The sequence below is a fragment of the Bombina bombina genome, chromosome 1, assembly GCF_027579735.1.
Source record: "Bombina bombina isolate aBomBom1 chromosome 1, aBomBom1.pri, whole genome shotgun sequence".
NCBI lineage: Eukaryota > Metazoa > Chordata > Amphibia > Anura > Bombinatoridae > Bombina > Bombina bombina.
Genome location: NC_069499.1, coordinates 426,033,728 through 426,053,876, shown reverse-complemented (window position 1 = coordinate 426,053,876; position 20,149 = coordinate 426,033,728). Strand labels below are relative to the sequence as shown.

Below are 20,149 nucleotides of genomic sequence, written 5' to 3'. Positions count from 1 at the left end.
GTGTAAGGCAGGTAAGGTTTTATTTCACAGGTAAGTTTGTATTTATGTTAGTTAGGTAGTTAGTAAATAGTTAATAACTATTTACTAACTAGTCTACCTAATTAAAATAAATACAAACTTACCTGTGAAATAAAAATAAAACCTAAGCTAGCTACAATGTAACTATTAGTTATATTGTAGCTACCTTAGGTTTTATTTCACAGGTAAGTTAGTATTTAGTTTTAAGTAGGAGTTATTTAGTTAATAATTGTAAATTTAATTTAGATCTAATTTCATTATGTTAAAATTAGCGGGTGTTAGGGTTAGGGTTAGGTTTCGAGTTAGGATTAGGGTTAGGGTTACGTTAGAGTTAGGGTTAGGTTTAGGGGTTAATATAGTTTAATTTAGGTTGTTGCGATGTGGGGGGCTGGCGGTTTAGGTGTTAATAAGTTTATTTAGTGGTAGTGATGTGGGGGCCCAGAGGTTTAGGGGTTAATAACTTTATTTAGTTGTGGCAATGTTGGGGAGTGGTGGAATAGGGGTTAATAACTTTAATATAGTTGCGGCAATGTTGGGGTGTGGCAGCATAGGGGTTAATAACTTTAATATAGTTGCGGCAATATCGGGAGTGGCACATTAGGGGTTAATAATTTTATTTAGGTGGCGGCAATATCGAGAGCGTCAGATTAGGGGTTAATAACTGTAGGTAGGTGTCGGTGATGTCAGGGGCAGCAAATTAGGGGTGTTTAGACTTGGGGTTTATATTAGGATGTTAGGTTTAAACTGTATTTTCTTTTTCCCCATAGATATCAATGGGGCTGCGCTACAGAGCTTTTGTTTCCGTGATCGCAGGTGTTAGACTTTTATTTATTTTTTGCCGGCTCTCCCCATTGATGTCTATGGGGAAAGCATGGATGAGCACGTCAAAACACTGCTTGTTTTTGGTGCGGTATGGAGCTTAAAATCTCCATATCGCCCATGCAAACCGGGTTTTGTAAACTTGTAATGGCAGCGCTATAGGGGTTAAATAACACAACTTTTGTTGCGTTCTTTACTTTCCCTATAGCGTTCAAAACTCATAATCTAGGTGTTAGTCAATTAATATTATTAAAAATCTTAGATTATAGGATTTGAACTATTAAAATATCCTCTCTTTCAATGTTAAAAGAACGCACAACTCATGTATGACCAGAAAACAGCATTCAGTGCCGACTGGATGTCCCTAATATCAGTAATTAATAATACTATAGTAGGATTGGTCAGTAGATGATGGACAAATGAAGAGTTAGAACCCCTGTACATCATTACAAAGGAGCTTACTAACTAAACAATATAACTTTTTCCCATTCCGGCACCTTTTTTGGCACAAAATGGCATGAACGAATGAACAAATCGATTTCTTCAAGCAATCATTTATTTTTCATCCATTTCATCCAGTAATGTATTTGGCTGTTCGTATATCAAACAACTTGAAGAATCAGCAAGATTTGGACAAATTTGCATTTGCCCTAAGCCCAAATGCCCATCTCTACCCACATACATGTACACTTTTGAGTCCTTCCCAGTCCAACATCTTGTCGTATAGTATATCCCTTTTAAACCCTTTTTTAAACAATTAACGTCTTATTTTACATTGAATATTTAATATATTTTAAGATGCTTTTCAAGTGTTTTCCTTAACTTTTTTTCTAGCCCTAACATTTTACTTCAGGTTTCAAGGATAGCTAATTTTTTATAGCTAATATCTGTTGCGCTCAAGCTCAACACATAACTTTCAACTTGTAATGTGAGCAATGTTTAGCATGGCCACAATATCAATTGAACATATAGGGTGCACTAAACGGATGTCACCCACGCTAAACACTCTCTTGTAATTCTTCTTTACCATAGACTTGTAATATCAATTTACACACTAATCCTAGCAAGGAATAGCAATATTGATAGTGCACCCTATGCTATCAATAGCGCTCCAGTGCAAACATTACATATATTTCTATGGTTAAATTGTAATATCACTTTATTAATTAAATACATGATGGCTTTAGATTTAACAATATGCAAAGGGTATCAGATACTAGATTATAGTGATGAAAATGATGTGACATGTTAAAGTTATAACTTTTATGAAAGTGAAAATAATTAAACAAATTAACAAAATGAAACATGTTAGTGATCATAATTAGTGGGAATTATGTAAATAACAAGAATCTGAAAATGAAAACTTGTCAATACAAGCACTTCTGCATATGAACAATCACACATTTTTATATGCATACGAAAATCTACCACTGTGACCCCCAGTAAACTGGTAGCTTATTATATTAATGTCTTCAGTGAGTGTAATAACTCTTGAGTTTTTATTTAATTTAAAAATTCCCCACAGTTAAATACTTTATCACAGTGGGTGATTTATATTTTTAACTTAAACATCCAGAACTTCTAGATTGTACAATATATGAAAAAAATTGTTCCTTTCATCTTTTTTAATAAAATAAGTTATATTTAAAAAAATACACAAACATTTTCCTTGTAACACTTACGGCTAGATTACGAGTTTTGCGTTACGGTGAAAAAGCTTCATAACGCTGCTTTTTCACTACCGCTGGTATTACGAGTCTTGCAGGTATATCTGTACCGCACACTTTTTTGGCTGTAACGCAACATAACTACCGCAGCTTTCAAAAAGTAATTTTTCAATGGGACTTCCATAGCACAGGTATTACAAATTTGCCTGTCCGGCCAAAAAGTGAGCGGTACAGCTTATACCGTCAAGATCTGTACCGTAAACTGAAAGTCAGTAGTTATGGCTTTTATGAAATAAATGTGATAACAAAAATCATAAAAGGAAAACCAAATAAAGTTCTGAATCAAGGATATGTCTGTGTCCTCTGGATGAGTTTTTCAGCTTGTTAGCATTCCTCAGTGAGATCCCATAAAAAAGGAAACAGAAAATTGCAACATAGTGTGAATCTGTAATGGCACTTTGAGGAAGTAGTTGTTTTGTAACAAATGACTACTCACATTTGTTGGAGCTTTCCACTAAGCTCAAGGATATGCGCACTCCCACTTTATACTGATGGGAAAACAGTACACTAGGCAAAACTTGGATACAAATTTATTTTAAAATATATAAAAGCGTCACATAAGCCTTGATAACACCACAATGTAAGGGTACAAAAGCAGATATGCTGTAACAAATGCTTCAAATCGCCAAACTTGCAAAGAGGTAAATGGATCAGCAGGAGTGTGACCGCTGAAACAAAAACCTTTTTAGTAGCAAGACAATAGCGCTAAGCCCCCAGGTGTCCTGGCTAGTGTAGAGACGCAATAAAACTCAATATAGAACAGTTCAGTTCCGACGTACGTTTCGCTGGTATGCTTTGTCAAGGAAAGCCGTAACATAAAACTCGTAACTAAAGTGCTAAAAAGTACACTAACACCCATAAACTACCTATTAACCCCTAAACTGAGGCCCTCCCGCATCGCAAACACTAAAATAAATGTATTAACTCCTAATCTGCCGCTCCCGACATCGCCGCCACTAATAATAATAAACATATTAACCCCTAAACCGCTGCACCCCCGCATTGCAAACACTAGTTAAATATTATTAACCCCTAATCTGCTGTCCATAACATCGCCGCAACCTACATTACGGTTATTAACCCCTAATCTGCTGCCCCCAAAATCACAGCCACTATACTAAAGTTATTAACCCCTAAACTTAACCCTAAGTCTAACTCTAACACCCACTAACTTTAACATAATTAAAATAAATCTAAATAAAAATTACAATTAATACCTAAATAATTCCTATTTAAAACCAAATACTTACCTGTAAAATAAACCCTAAGCTAGCTACAATATAACTAATAGTTACATTGTATCTATCTTAGGTTTTATTTTTATTTCACAGGTAAGTTTGTATTTATTTTAACTAGGTAGACTAGTTAGTAAATAGTTATTAACTATTTACTAACTACCTATCTAAAATAAATAAAAATTTACCTGTAAAATAAAACCTAACCTGTCTTACACTAACACCTAACCTTACACTACAATTAAATCAATTACATTAATTAAATACAATTAAACTAAATTGCCAAAAAATAATAAACACTAAATTACACAAAATAAAAAAGAAATTATCAAATATTTAAACTAATTATACCTAATCTAATAGCCCTATCAAAATAAAAAAGCCCCCCCAAAATGAAAAAAACCTAGCCTAAACTAAACTGCCAATAGCACTTAAAAGGGCCTTTTGCGGGGCATTGCCCCAAATAAATCAGCTCTTTTACCTGTAAAAAAAATACAAACAACCCCCCAACAGTAAAACCCACCACCCACACAACCAAACCCCAAAAAATAAAATCCTATCTAAAAAAACTAAGCTCCCCATTGCCCTGAAAAGGGCATTTGGATGGGCATTGCCCTTAAAAGGGCATTTAGCTCTTTTTCAGCCCAAACCCTAAGCTAAAAATAAAACCCACCGAATAAACCCTTAAAAAAAACTAACACTAACCCCCGAAGATCCACTTACAGTTTTTGAAGACCGGACATCCATCCTCAACGAAGCTGGGAGAAGTCTTCATCCAAGCGGGCAGAAGTCCTCAACGAAGCCAGGAGAAGTCTTCATCCAAGTGGCAAGAAGTGGTCCTCCAGGCGGGCTGAAGTCTTCATCCAGATGTAAAGTATCATTGCTAGAAGAGAGTCATAACACTGCCGCACAAGACATCCAGCATCTCTTACAGCTGTCTTATAATCAAGAAGAGACAATCCATAACTTGATGGAGAAAATTGAAGATCTTGATAATAGAGGCCACAGAAATAATTTGAGGATAAGAGGGGCTCCTGAATCTATTCAACCTTCAGCGATACAAGGTTATCTCCAAGATCTCTTCAGTCAATGGTTCCAATGACTCACCAAATATTGTTCTAGAATGGGCACACAGAGCACTTTCTTTATCTCAACTATGCAGATAAAGAAGAGGCCTTAAAACATGCAAGGCAAAAGCGTCAAATTAGCCATGCAGGCATTCAAATCCAAATCTTCACAGTTTTATGTCCAACCACACTTCAGAAACGGAGAGACTTGCAATTCCTAAAATCAATCTTAAGGTCTCAAAATATACCATACAGATGGGGCTTCCCACTAAGCCTAACAGCAACTAAAGGAGACACGACAGTGACCTTTCCCAACCTGGATGACTTACCAACATTTTGTGAAGCTTTACAAATACCAACACCAGCACCCACAGGATCTCAGAATATACTGAAAGCCAAAACCACAGTTGAACAACACAAGGACAGTCAGATATCATAATCTACATCTATCTAGAACTTCCATCAATGGACATTCAAACCTATAACCAAAAGTTATTTAACACAAATGGACATACATCACAGCCTCAGACAGATGAGTATGGCAATTTAAATGATAGATTACAGTTGTTTGTGTGCAGTATAGCAAAAATATGAAGAATGTTTTTTTTTTCTTCCTCAGGTACAACAGCTCTCACTTTCATGTCAATTAGAATAAACACATAGTACACTAGCTATGAGATGTAAACACCACACAACACGTTTACCTGTATCTGCTCAATTACATCAACTAGCACTTCACACCGAAACTACAAAGAAGAGCAAACATTACAGGCCTAGATTGAAGTAATCAACAAAGGGTACATGTCAACAGAACAGCCACAACATATAGAGCTATATATAATGAGTACCCTAGGGAGGAGTAAATAGCTTTGCATACAGCAGGCCTGGTAGAAAACCATTTGCTCATAGGCACATCTTATAATTTTTCAAAAGGATGCCGTGGAGGGGGTGAAGGTCTCTACCCTCACTTGTTTTTTTTTTGTTCAAAACCTGTTTAATACTGTTTCAGAATCAGTTTTGATCAGAATTGTTATATATATATATATACTGTGTAAAGGTGGAGTCTCATTAGTTTCAAACCTGATATTGTTGACATATTGCATCCACCATATCCAGTGGTCCACATATAAATTGCAACACTAACACAAGGCGTGACATAGCTTTCACCTCCCCCCTATTAATTACACTGAAAACAAATATCCCTTCATGAATGTCACATCTAGGGTACACCCCATAAACATTATAACTGCAAATGTTAATGGATTTAATGTACCTCAAAAACGCTCTATTATCAGAAAGGAGCGATTATCTTAATACAAGAGACACATTTAAAAAAAAGGACGAGAACCCAAGTGGTTCCATCCAAAATACACTACAGCGTACTTCTCCTCTGGTCCGACCAAAAAAAGTGGTGTAGGTATCTTGATCAGAAATGACATACCCCTAATACCCATACACGTCGAAAAAGACAATGAGGGCAGAACTCTTATTCTGACAGGATTATTATATGGACGACCTATCACATTGGTAAACACATACTTTCCCAATAGGCAACAACTGACGTACAATTGTAAACTTTCCAACAAAATTTTAGAACATACCAAAGGAACATTAATAGTTTGAGGAGACTTTAACATTCCTCTGGAACCAGATATGGACACCTTCACAGGTACTACTAACATCTCCAAAAGAGACATCAAGAATATAAATGCCCAAATCAGGTCCCTTGCTTTACATGACTCATGGCGTATATTCCACCCTACTACTAGGGACTTTACTTTTTACTCACATCCACATAGGATATACTCCAGATTAGATTATATCTTAACAGACTCTATTGGCCTTGCAACTATCAAAAATGTATCCATACTAACTAAAACATGGTCTGACCATGCACCAGTTCTCTGTCAAATAGAGTAACCGGATAGCCCCATGATTCCCTTCATTTGGAGATTAGATTATAGCTTACTAGACCACCCACTCATTCATCCAAAGATTGAGAAGGCGTTAGAAGACTATTTTCATATAAACATCACTCCTGACATGACTTGGACAAATATATGGGAGGCACATAAATGTGTTTTGAGGGGAGAACTAATAAAACAAAAAGCACATCTAGTACAACAAAGCAGAATTAAATACAGATCCTTATTACAGGAACTACATCACATAGAACAAAAACACAAAAAAGAACCAAAAAATTTGGAACTTAACACCCATCTTAGCCAAGCTAGAAAAGAACTAAACACATTTTTTCAACAGGAACAACAGAAAAGAACCCTAATTTTGCAGCAAAGATACTATGACCAAGGTAATAAGGCAGGGAGACTATTAGCGAGATCACTCAAACACAAGCAAATAAAAACACATGTACGCCAACTAAAAAATAAAGCAGGTCAAATTAAGTCTGATAGCATTTCTATTGCTGAAATATTTCGCTCATATTACTCAGACCTATATAACATTGCTAACACTGAACAACACGATAAGACACTAGACAACAAACAAGAAGCCATATCCACATATTTGAGTAGCATAGATCTGCCAAAATTAAATAACGAGCAATCTCAAGCCTTAGACCTCCCCATTAGCGTGATTGAAATAAAAATGGCAATCAAGACCCTATCAACAGGAAAAAGCCCAGGCCCGGACGTGTTTGGCTCCAAATACTATAAAAAAAATTGTTAACATTCTTGCGCCGAAGCTTGCTAAGTTGTTCGACTCCCTTGATAAAGAGAGGGGTTTTCCTGTCTCTATGCTTGAGGCCCATATCACAGTTTTGCTGAAACCAGACAGACCCCCCGACACCCCAGAAAATTTCAGGCCAATTTCTCTCCTGAATACAGGCATCAAAATTATGGCAAGAATATTAGCTGATAGGCTGAACCCGCTACTCACACATCTAGTAGCACCCGACCAGGTTGGCTTCATCCCGGGCAGAGAGGCTAGGGACAATACACTGATGCCCGGGTATCAGGGGAGTATCTACACAACAGTCTGAATATAAACTGGCAGTGTATGCGGACGATGTCTTACTTACCCTGACAGAGCTAGAAACCTCCCTCCCAACATTGTCGGGAGTGTTCACAGAATATGGTAAGGTGTCAAATTTCCACCTCAACCTCTCCAAATCGGAGGTGTTGAATGTGAATACCCCTATGCATTGTATTAATAGGGTGAAGGAGGACTGTCCCTTACGCTTTCGGCAAAAACAATTAAAATACCTGGGGATTCTAATAACTAGCAATCACCAAGATCTATACACGGCCAACTTCAAACTCCTTATGAACAATGTAGTAAGAGATGTTTCAAGCTGGAAAAACAAGCCATTCGACTCCCTTGATAAAGAGAGGGGTTTTCCTGTCTCTATGCTTGAGGCCCATATCACAGTTTTGCCGAAACCAGACAGCCCCCCCGACACCCCAGAAAACTTCAGGCCCATTTCTCTCCTGAACACAGGCATCAAAATTATGGCAAGAATATTAGCTGATAGGCTGAACCCGCTACTCACACATCTAGTAGCTCCCGACCAGGTCGGCTTCATCCCGGGCAGAGAGGCTAGGGACAATACCCTAAAAATTTTGCAACTAATGACACATGCTAGAAGTACAAACCAACACATGGCTCTTATCTCGACGGATGCTGAAAAGGCCTTTGACAGGGTGGACTGGGACTTTCTCAGGACCATCATGTCTAAAATGAATTTAGGCAACCACTTCATAGATAAAGTATTCTCCCTTTACACCAACCCCACGGCTAGAGTCAAGACCAATTCCGTCCTTTCTGACCCATTTAAAAAAATCAATGGTACATGACAGGGCTGTCCCCTGTCACCCATACTGTTTGCCATATCCATAGAAGTATTAGCTAACAGCATTAGGTCTGACCCAGGTATCAGGGGAGTATCTACACAACAGTCTGAATATAAACTGGCAGTGTATGCGGACGATGTCTTACTTACCCTGACAGAGCTAGAAACCTCCCTCCCAACATTGTCGGGAGTGTTCACAGAATATGGTAAGGTGTCAAATTTCCACCTCAACCTCCCCAAATCGGAGGTTTTGAATGTGAATACCTCTATGCATTGTATTGATAGGGTGAAGGAGGACTGTCCCTTACGCTTTCGGCAAAAACAATTAAAATACCTGGGGATTCTAATAACTAACAATCACCAAGATCTATACACGGCCAACTTCAAACTCCTTATGAAAAATGTATTAAGAGATCTTTCAAGCTGGAAAAACAAGCCATTATCTTGGTTAGGGAGACTCCACACCATCAAAATGAATATCCTACCTCGAATATTATATGTACTGCAAACACTACCTATAACTTTGCCAAAAGAATACCTCAATCATTTACAGGGTAATATAGAAAAATTTATATGGAATGGAATTAAACCTAGAGTACCAAAAAACCCCATTATATTTAACTAGAGAGGGGGGGGGGTCTTGGGACTCCCACTTATTCCACGGTATCGACTTGCAAAAATATTCCAAAGAATAATAGATTGGAGTCACAACTCAATAAACAGTGGATACAATTAGATAGGGAAATACTACAACTGGAAAATGTGGGTGGGCTGGCATGGATACAACCTACACACAGACCAAACAAAATTCGGGATTACCCATTGCTAGCGGAACTCTTTACACAATGGGATGCAATAATAAACACCAGCACACATATTACAACACGACCTGCACCCCTGACCCCTTTTACTGACAATCCAGAACTCTTATTCATGCCAAAACTTAAAGTGTATAAACCCGACCCCCCACAATTAAGAGATCTGACATTGAGTATAGCGCCGAAGGGTAAACTCCTCTCTCTGCAGGAGATAGCAGGCAAAGTGGAAAGAGCTCACTTATCTTGGTTTGATCACACACAACTATTCCATTATATCAATACTCATAAGCAAAAACACAATTTTTCACGCCAGCTAACACCCTTTGAACACCTATGCACACTAGCACATTGCCCCTGCAACACCATCTCATTGATGTATAGGATTCTTTCAGACCCATGCTCAGGCGCTCTCCCTACTTATTGCCATAAATGGACTTTAGAACTAGGCATAGACATTTCTCTTAAAGAATGGTCTAAAATCTTCCAAATACATAAGAGCATTATCATCAGCCAAGACTCAAGAAATTAATTATAAATTTCTTTCGCGTTGGTACCTAACACCGAAGGGTAAACTCCTCTCTCTGCAGGAGATAGCAGGCAAAGTGGAAAGAGCTCACTTATCTTGGTTTGATCACACACAACTATTCCATTATATCAATACTCATAAGCAAAAACACAATTTTTCACGCCAGCTAACACCCTTTGAACACCTATGCACACTAGCACATTGCCCCTGCAACACCATCTCATTGATGTATAGGATTCTTTCAGACCCATGCTCAGGCGCTCTCCCTACTTATTGCCATAAATGGACTTTAGAACTAGGCATAGACATTTCTCTTAAAGAATGGTCTAAAATCTTCCAAATACATAAGAGCATTATCATCAGCCAAGACTCAAGAAATTAATTATAAATTTCTTTCGCGTTGGTACCTAACACCAATGCGCCTAAAAAAATATACAAACATGCCAGCAAATTCTGCTGGAGGGGCTGTGGCGAACACGCGGACATGCTCCATGTTTGGTGGCAATGCGATAGACTGGGCTCCTTCTGGAGAGATGTAATCACACACATTAACAAAACATTATCTACACATATCAAAACCAAACCATACATCTTACTGTTCCATAAACTACCAAACACCAAGGACGAGGTAAAGCAGTCATTGCTATACATAATATTAAACAGTCCTAAAATTCTAATACCTCAGAGATGGAAAAATGTGAATGTACCGGATGTCTCCTCTTGGAAACACCAAGTAGACAATTAGCTTTTACTGGAGAGATACCACTACCTCAAAAACAACATGTTAGAACAGTACAAATACATGACTATGAGATGGAATGCAAACAGAGACAGCTAGTAATACTCACTTATAGGGAGAACTGATGAAACAACCTAAAAATCACTATACATTAGACAAATTAAGACATTATTACATGGACCACTGGAATCGTAATTAAATTATTATATTTCACCCAGGTGAAGAAGGATGCAAAATAAATATAGAATCTTATACCGTTGAGACAAACATTGTTAAAATATTAGAATTAAGTATCAGACTGTTTTATGTTCTTAATTGCTGGGATATTATGGCAAAGCTGATCTGATGTTCAAAACATTATTTAGAAGATTAACTACAAACAATACCGAGCATTGGGATGAGAGAAAATCTTTTCCTTACCTGTTCTAAATCACTGTTATTAGTGTATTAAGAACATCTTTATAACGGCTTCTTTACCTTTTCATTCTTTATTTTTGAATACAGTTTGGATTTTTATGTAAAATCTGTTGTAGCTGCGCCTCCAAATAATGTAACCTTTCTTTTGACATGAATAAAGCTATTTTAAAAGGAAAAAAAAAATAAAAAAAAATTGTATTCTCTATCCTAATCAAAAAAGACAATTTTTGTGATTTCATATCCCTTTAACAGTCTTCACTTCCTTTTAAATTTTAACTAAAGAATCTTGAACAGCCAACCAAAAGAAAGAAAATGTGTATGTTATTAGGAGATCTAATGTAACATAGTCTGTAAGAAATGTGTTACCTCTTAGGTAATGGTATTAAATTTAATTTTCCCCCATATTAAATGTTCCACCTCACATTTCATGAGTATTGGAAATGAAACATTTAGACCTAGATTGCAAGTGGAGAACTATTGATAGTGCAGGGTGTGTACCCTCTTTTATACTGGTGGGTAAACAGTCATTTATGAAATAGGTAGAAATATACAATTTATTAAAATGATATAAAAGCTATAAAAACGTCAAATGCACAGTACATAAGTCAAACACAAGGAGTCTCGATATGAGGCAGTTCAAATAGACTATTCAGAGCAAGCCACTAGCCAGGATAGAGGCGGATAGGGAATAGTTACAATACTACTCCGCACATCTGAGTCTCAGACTGGCAGGGCAAAACTCTGCCTCCTGTGTAAACTGGCACGTGATGACGTAGGTATCGTAGAGAGAATCCCAACATATGTTTCACTGTTCGCTGACAGCTTTTTCAAGGAATAAAGTGCGTATGCCCAAAATAGTCTTTTATATGCTATTAGTCGCTTAACCGGAAGTACTTTCCTTACAATCCACCATTTTTGATACTGGAAACGATGTTCACTATTATACATATAGGATATCTGGATACAAATTAAGGAGCCTAAAACATTAATTTACATATGGGCAATATGTTGTTGATTGAGTCATTAAACTTAAACCAATATTATCTATTATTAACAATATATTGTGTTTTGTATATATACTATTTTGAAACATAGGTATTATTTGCAATCTCTATGTATTAACTCTTTGTGTCATCTATAAAAAATGATGAACTTCAAAGTCTTTGTTCAGGCCATTTGTGATGAGAGAATCCATATTGAAAATCCATTTCATCTCCAATAGACCCAAAGCATTCTGAATGTCACCTCCCCTCCAATTGACTTCAACCTTGCGTATACCTATAAATACCAAGTCCCTAATGTTTCTATTGTGTTTGTTGTCAAAATGTGCAGAAACTGAATGTTTAGAGAAACCTTTTTCTATATTGTATATATGCTCACTTAATCTGGTTTTGAGAAGCATTGATGTACGCCCTATATAAATTAAATTACATGAGCAGCGAAATAGATACACTACATTTTTACTATTTTACTATAAATATTAAGTGATGAATTGATTTACATTGTATTTCTTTGTTCCATCTTTGGAATAAAATGTGATTCCTTTTTCAGTTTTTTTCATTTGTTTACAAGCATTGCAATATTGTCAGCGCCAGAAGCCCATCTATGTAGGTAATAGGCAGTTATTGCGTGTATCAGGGTTTCTAATTATATTGTTGGATAATGGATTTTGAGATTAGGTGCTTTTTTGAAAATTATGTTTGGTCTATCTCCTATGATTTCGGCTACTATGGGGTCCCGTGTAAGGATACCCCAATATTTATTAATTATGTTCCTCAATTCTGAACTTTGTGTGCTGTGTTGGAATATCAAGGTATTTTGCATTTTATTATCTTAATATGAGTTGTAATTTTTCTTATTTTTATTTCAATAAATAAGAAGTTATTTTCTTTCTAATTTGGGTATTTCTTCTATTGCAACATCTAAATCCTGTTTTGAATCATTTTTTCTCCAAAAATCGATATGGGTAGTAAAAGAGCTGATTGTCCAAACAAATGCCTCTATTAATGGGTAGATTTTTTTTTTTTTTTAGTTAGGTGTTTTTTTATTGTGGGGGGTTATAATTTTAGGGGTCTCTGTATTGGTAAAAGAGATGGTATCTTTAGGGCAGTGCCCTACAAAAGGCTCTTTTAAGGGCTATAGATAGGTGTTTGTTAAGGCTTCCAGGGAGTTACGGTACTTTCATTGTCAGCGCAAGGCTTGCTGCACCTGCCTATGTGTGGTGAGGTGGAATTGGAGTAAAATTTCTCCATTCTGTACGAGTAAGTCCTTGCGCTGAATATGTGATACCGATTCGCGATGCCAGTTCTGTGTTAGTTTATGGAAGTAAAAACTGTGGCCGACAGGTAAAATATATGCGCATAACTTGTATGCTGCGCTGTATATTTGATCGCTAGATCCAACTAAAAATTGGCGACATCGGCTTTTACACTCAACGCCACATATGTGATAGAACCCCAAGAGAGCAGAGCAAATTTAATGATAAAAGTGAATTGGAAAGTTTTTTAAAAAATTGCATGCCCTATTGGAATCATGAAAATTTGACTAAACTGTTCCTTTAATGAACCTTTGGCTTTAGCTCACTTTAGCTTTGCGCAGCTTTGCGAGAGCCAGAACAGGATTTTGTAGTGCAACCCATAGAAGTCTAAGGGCGGAGGGAGTTAGCTGCACTACCTGACCTCCAGAGTATTTTTTTTTTTTGCTTTTAACCTGTAATATGAGCACAAGAATAAAAGCACTATTGATTTAACTCATTTTTTAGCTCCTTTTGTAATTTAACCCTTATTGAAGTTTTCACAAATAGTGATTCTCTTACAGTGTTAAAGGGTCATTATACACTCATTTTTTCTTTGCATAAATGTTTTGTAGATGATCTATGTTTTTTTTAAATGTATAATTTTGCTTATTTTTAAATAACGTTGCTCTGATTTTCTCCTAACCAAGCCCCAAAGTTTTATTTGAATACCGTCATCTACCTTCTCCAGCTTGCTCCTGTTTGTGTAAAGGGTCTTTTTATATGCAAAAGAAGGGGGAGGGGGGAGTGTCTTATTTCCCACTTGCAGTGGGCTTTCCAACTGCCTTTTCAGCAGAGCTAAACTGAGAGCTTCTAAGTAAGTTTTTAAACAGTTTTATACTGGATTTTTATATCAGTATCTGTGCATCTTATTCTTTATATGTCTATTACATGCAGTTATATGAAAATGAGTGTATACTGTCCCTTTAAAGTTAAAGTGTACTGTAAAATGTTCTCCCATTTAATGTCTTTCCAATATGAGGATATACTTCATATTATCCCCATATGTTAAAACCATTGTGGCAATGGCAATATTTAAAAAAAAGAATCTGTCGTGTGAACGAGATTTTAGTGAAACATTGAAACATTAAAAAGGGCTTAAATCAGTGTCTGCAGGCAGTCTCACCGAGAGGTATTTTACTATATATCTCTGTGCGATCCCTTTTATTTCCTATGGAAGACACTTCACCACTGCGGGTCTGGTGAGGCCAAAAAGGCATTTTCTTGTAGCTCTAAAGATGTTTTTATCATCAGGGCTTATGAGTACAACAATGCTTGTAAAGCTGTACATGTAATAACTGTACGTTTTTTTAATTTCAAATCATCTTTTAGTTGGAGAAAGGATATATTTAATCGAAAAACAAACACTCCCCTTTTAGACAGCTCAAGACAGTGCAGTATATACCCAAAGGCAGTGGTCCTTAAGAAATGTTAAGTAATTTTTATCCAGACTCACCAGCGTTAGTGGTTCTAAGCAAATATTCAAACAGCCTATTCAGCCTCCGGATCGTTCACCACTCTGTGGGTCCCCGGGCCGGTACTATGCACCTCTGGCTGCCGTCTTGCTGAACTCTGCGGTGAGACAAAACTCTGGCTTCATGAAGTACTCCCGCCTCTGTAGATGCCTGCTAACAGACTAGGATACTTCGCCTTCTGTCCTGGATAACGCCGAGGTTTGAGCTGGTGGTAGACAGCAAGTAATACAGAAAGAAATCCAGCAAACCTCCCAGGCGTATGTTTAACTTGAAAGTTTATTGGAAAACCGTGGAAAATAAAAAAGGTAAAACACAAATTTACATTGTCCCAGCAACCTGGAGCAAAATAGAAGTACTTCTATTTTGCTCCAGGTTGCTGGGACAATGTAAATTTGTGTTTTACCTTTTTTATTTTGCACGGTTTTCCAATAAACTTTCAAGTTAAACATACGCCTGGGAGGTTTGCTGGATTTCTTTCTGTATATATTTAATCATGTGACTTTTGCCTATCACATAATTTTTTTAAGCATGTGTCAATTTTCCTAGACATATTTAAGGGACAGTCTAATCAAAATTAAACTGTTGTGATTCAGATAGGGCAAGCAATTTTAAACAACTTTTCATTTTATTTTTATCATCAAATTTGTTCTCTTGGTATTCTTTGTTGAAAGCTAAACCTAGGTAGGCTCATATGCTCATTTCTAAAACCCTTGAAGGTGGCCTCATATCTCAGTGTATTTTGACAGTTTTTTACAGCTAGACAGTGCTAGATTACATTGTGTTCACTCCAATTGAGTTACCTAGGAGTCAGTCCTTATTGGCTAAAATGCAAGTCTGTCAAAAGAACTGAAATACAGGGGCAGTCTGCAGATAGATAAAAGGTAATCACAGAAGTAAAAAGTATATTAATATAATCATGTTCATTTTGCAAAACTGGGGAATGGGTAATAAAGGAATTATAACATGTATTTTAAATGTGCTGCCTTTATTCAAATATTATTCATATTTGAATGTTACAGTCCCTATTAAACAATGTAATATTCTTTGGAAAAAATGTTGAATGGTTAGTAAATATTAAATCATTTGTTCATTTGACCCACATTTCTTAATAAACAATAATTAACTGTTTGCTTTTTCTTTATGCCAATATTTTCAAAATACATACCTCCCTGTTTTCCACTACAGATGATGTCTAAGTATGACATCAATATATTTCTGATATGTTAATTCATTTAATTCATTGCATATAGCACTTTTTTGAAAATTGTGTTTAGCAGACAAACTTAGGAAGAATAACTGTGAGTAACCTCTATGTACTTCACTTGTACTCTAGCTTGATCTGCATTAGGACGTGTTAATGCAGCAGGCGTTCTACAGTGTCAGCTCAGTATACTGACTATAACATTAAGCCTATCATTAAAACGTAGAAACTCGGTTTTGTGCGTGAAATGTCAAACATTTAAAAGTAGTGTTGGTTCCTTTTTCAGCTCTGGAGAAAAGCGTGGGAGAGTTCTCAAACAGTCTCAAAAAAATCTAGAAAATATATTATAAATAAATTGATCTAACAGAACCTGCACAACTATTTAGTTATATGTCACTGAGAACTCTCAGATAAATGAATAATCAAAAATGGATATATGTCACATTTTGCCTGTATGATTTCTTATGTGACTTGCATTAGTTTCAGGAATAAATATAAACATATTTATTATTTCTTCTATTCATTTTTTATTCACAGACAACCACACTTATTGGACTTTTGAAGACCGCTAGATTATTACGTTTGGTGAGAGTTGCCAGGAAGTTGGACAGATATTCTGAATACGGGGCTGCAGTTTTAATGCTGCTAATGTGCATATTTGCACTAATTGCACATTGGCTTGCTTGCATTTGGTATGCAATTGGCAATGTAGAAAGACCATATTTAATTCACAAAATTAGCTGGTTGGATGCATTGGGAGATCAAATAAAGAAACCTTACAATTACAGTGATGCCAGTTCTGGACCGTCTATCAAGGATAAATATGTTACTGCACTATATTTTACATTCAGCAGTTTAACAAGTGTAGGGTTTGGGAATGTGTCTCCAAACACCAACTCTGAAAAAATCTTCTCCATTTGTGTCATGTTGATCGGCTGTAAGTAAGAGGATTTTTTTTTTTTTTAGAATTTTAAATGATGCATTTTGTATATTGTTATGAATAGTATTTCTATGTCCATAAAAGAATTACAGGTAAGTGATTCATAAAAAATATAATTGGTTTTAAACTAGAATGAGATTAACCCAAAGATGTAAAAATAATGCCAGGGAGCAGGTGCTCCTTACAGTAATGTATTTTTCAACTCTATATTCACTCTATAGACATTTGTAATATTTAAAGGGATATTAAACAGTCTGAGAATGTAATATGATATATTTTATTTGTACTTTGCAATACACTTTCAATATGTATTTTTCCAGTTTTCCTGTAATTTAACTCTGAGAATGATTGGTTTTCTAAATTCCACTAGTTTCTATAAAGTATTGGGTACAGCCATGTTTGAAATTAAGTTGCCCCTTATCTGTTTCCCCTATTCAAGATAATTAGGGACAGATATAACACATGCAATAAAAGAGATTACCCAAGCAAGGCTGTGTGGGACATAGGATAATCTAAAAGGGATTCCACACAGTTTTGTTTGTACAAAGAAAACTAGTTAAAACATGGCAGTACCCATTACTTTATAGAAACTGAAGTACTTTATAGAAACTAAACTTTTACACTTACAATATTCATTATTTTAATAACTAATATAATTGTACAAATACATTCACGTATTATTCTAAGGTTAATCTTTGCTTTGAATACATCATTTTTATATCTAACTTATTTAACATCCCTTTAATTACATGGAAAACATTATAACGGATACATCAAAACCTTTTTATAGGATAAATATGTCAGTACTTATTTATGTGTTTTTAAAATGCAGACATGTTTATTTCAATTTTTCAGATTTCTTGTTTCACAATTCCGTTAAACCATCATGGGTTTGCAAACAAAAGTTAAAGGGCCATGAAACCCACATTTTTTCTTTCATGATTTAGAAAGAGCATGCATTTTTAAACAACTTTCTAATTTACTTCTATTATCAAATTTGTTTTATTCTCTTGATATTTTTTGCTGAAAAGCATATCTAGATAGGCTCAGTAGCTGCTGATTGGTTTCTGCACATAGAAGCCTGGGGTGATTGGCTCACACATATGCATTGCTTTTTCTTCAACTAAGAATATCTAAACAATTAAGCAAAATAAATAATAGAAGTAAATTGTAATGTTTAAATTTGTATTATCTATCTGAATAATGAAAGAAAATTTTAGGGTTTAGTGTCCCTTTAAGAAGCAGCGGTCTTAAGATTGGGATGATTGACACCCCCTGCTAGCAGTAGTTTGGCCGCAAATCTGCAATGGGTGGCATTGCACAAGCATTTTACAAGAATGCTACAGCGGATCATGTCCGCCTGCATCTTAATAAATCAGCCCCTCAGAGTAGCATCCTTTAAAGAGACATGAAACCCAAAATGTTACTTTCATGATTCAATTAGATTCAATTTAAAACACTTTCCATTTTACTTATATTATCAAATTGAATTCATACTCATGGTAATCTTTGTTGAACAACAATATTATTGTTAATATTAGACATGTGCACTTGGTTTCGCCACAAATGCAAATTCATGACGAAACATGGATACATACACACATATGCATGTAAACAAAAATACAGGCATGTATGTACACAAATATAGGGGCCCATTTATCAAGCTCTGAATGGAGCTTGTGGGCCCGTGTTTCTGGCGAGTCTTCATACTCGCCAGAAACAGCAGTTATGAAGCAGTGGTCTAAAGACTGCTGCTCCATAACCCTGTCCGCCTGCTCTAATGAGGCGGACAGGAATCGCCGGAATTCAACCCGATCGAGTATGATCGGGTTGATTGACACCTCCCTGCTGGCGGCCGATTTGCCACGAGTCAGAGGGGGGGGGGGCGTTGCACCAGCAGCTCTTATGAGCTGCTGGTGCAATGTTAAATACGGAGAGCGTATTGCTCTTCGCATTCAGCGAGGTCTTGCAGACCTGATCCGCACTGTCGGATCAGGTCCACAAGATCTTTGATAAATAGGCCCCATAGACACATACAGACATGTACAGTGGATAAAAAAGTCTACACACCCCTGTTAAAATGTCAGGTTTCTGTGATGTAAAAAAATGAGACAAAGATAAATCCTTTTAGAACTTTTCCCACCTTTAATGTGACCTATAAACTGTACAACTCAATTGAAAAACAAACTGAAATCTTTTAGGTAAAGGGAAATAAAAATAAAACGAACACACAAACCAAGCCGCTGCAGATGCGGAAGTGCTGACGTCACCGGGGGAACAGAGATGGAATGATCCAAACAACTGCAGGTAACAGGGGTGCTTGCTGTAAAAAAACGGCCGGTGCAGCCGTATGAAAATATGTAACAAAAGTGTATACAGCAGCACTGAAATAAGGAGTAAAGGCAAAAAAGGGCTCAAAAAGGTATAATAAAAAAAATCCACCTTTATTGAAACATAGTTAAAAAATAGTAGTACAAGGCACACAAACTCCCTGACTAGTTTTGTGCTCGATTGAGCACTGCTGTATACACTTTTGTTAAATAAAAATAAAAAACTAAAATAATATGGTTGCATAAGTGTGAACACCCTTAAACTTATACTTTATTGAAGCACCTTTTGATTTTATTACAGCACTCAGTCTTTTTGGGTATGAGTTTTTCAGCATGGCATATCTTGACTTGGCAAGATTTGCCCACTCTTCTTTGCAAAAACACTCTAAATCTGTCAGAATGCGAGGGCATCTCCTGTGCACAGCCCTCTCCAGATCACCCCACAGATTTTGATTTGGATTCAGGTCTGGGCTCTGGCTGGGCCATCCCAAAACTTTAATCTTCTTCTGGTGAAGCCATTCCTTTGTTGACATGCTTTTCGGAAACTTCAGATGTGTTTTTGCAAAATTTAGCCTGGCTTGGATGGTTTTTTTTGTAAGAAAAGGCTTCCGTCTTGCCACTCTACCCCATAGCCTAGACAAATGAAGAATATGGGCGATTGTTGTCACATGTACCACACAGCCAGTACTTGCCAGATATTCCTGCAGCTCCTTTATTGTTGCTGTAGGCCTCT

General features: G+C 36.4%; 1 protein-coding gene across 1 annotated transcript in view; it reads left to right on the top strand.

Annotated features, from left to right (window-relative positions):
• The window catches only part of KCNH7 (potassium voltage-gated channel subfamily H member 7), a 1,107,705-nt gene that overhangs the window by 776,884 nt on the left and 310,672 nt on the right, over nt 1–20,149 (top strand). The window contains exon 8 of the mRNA XM_053698381.1: nt 16,684–17,083. Within this exon, the coding sequence (XP_053554356.1) occupies nt 16,684–17,083 (400 nt within the window). The remainder of the gene's footprint in view (nt 1–16,683; nt 17,084–20,149) is intronic.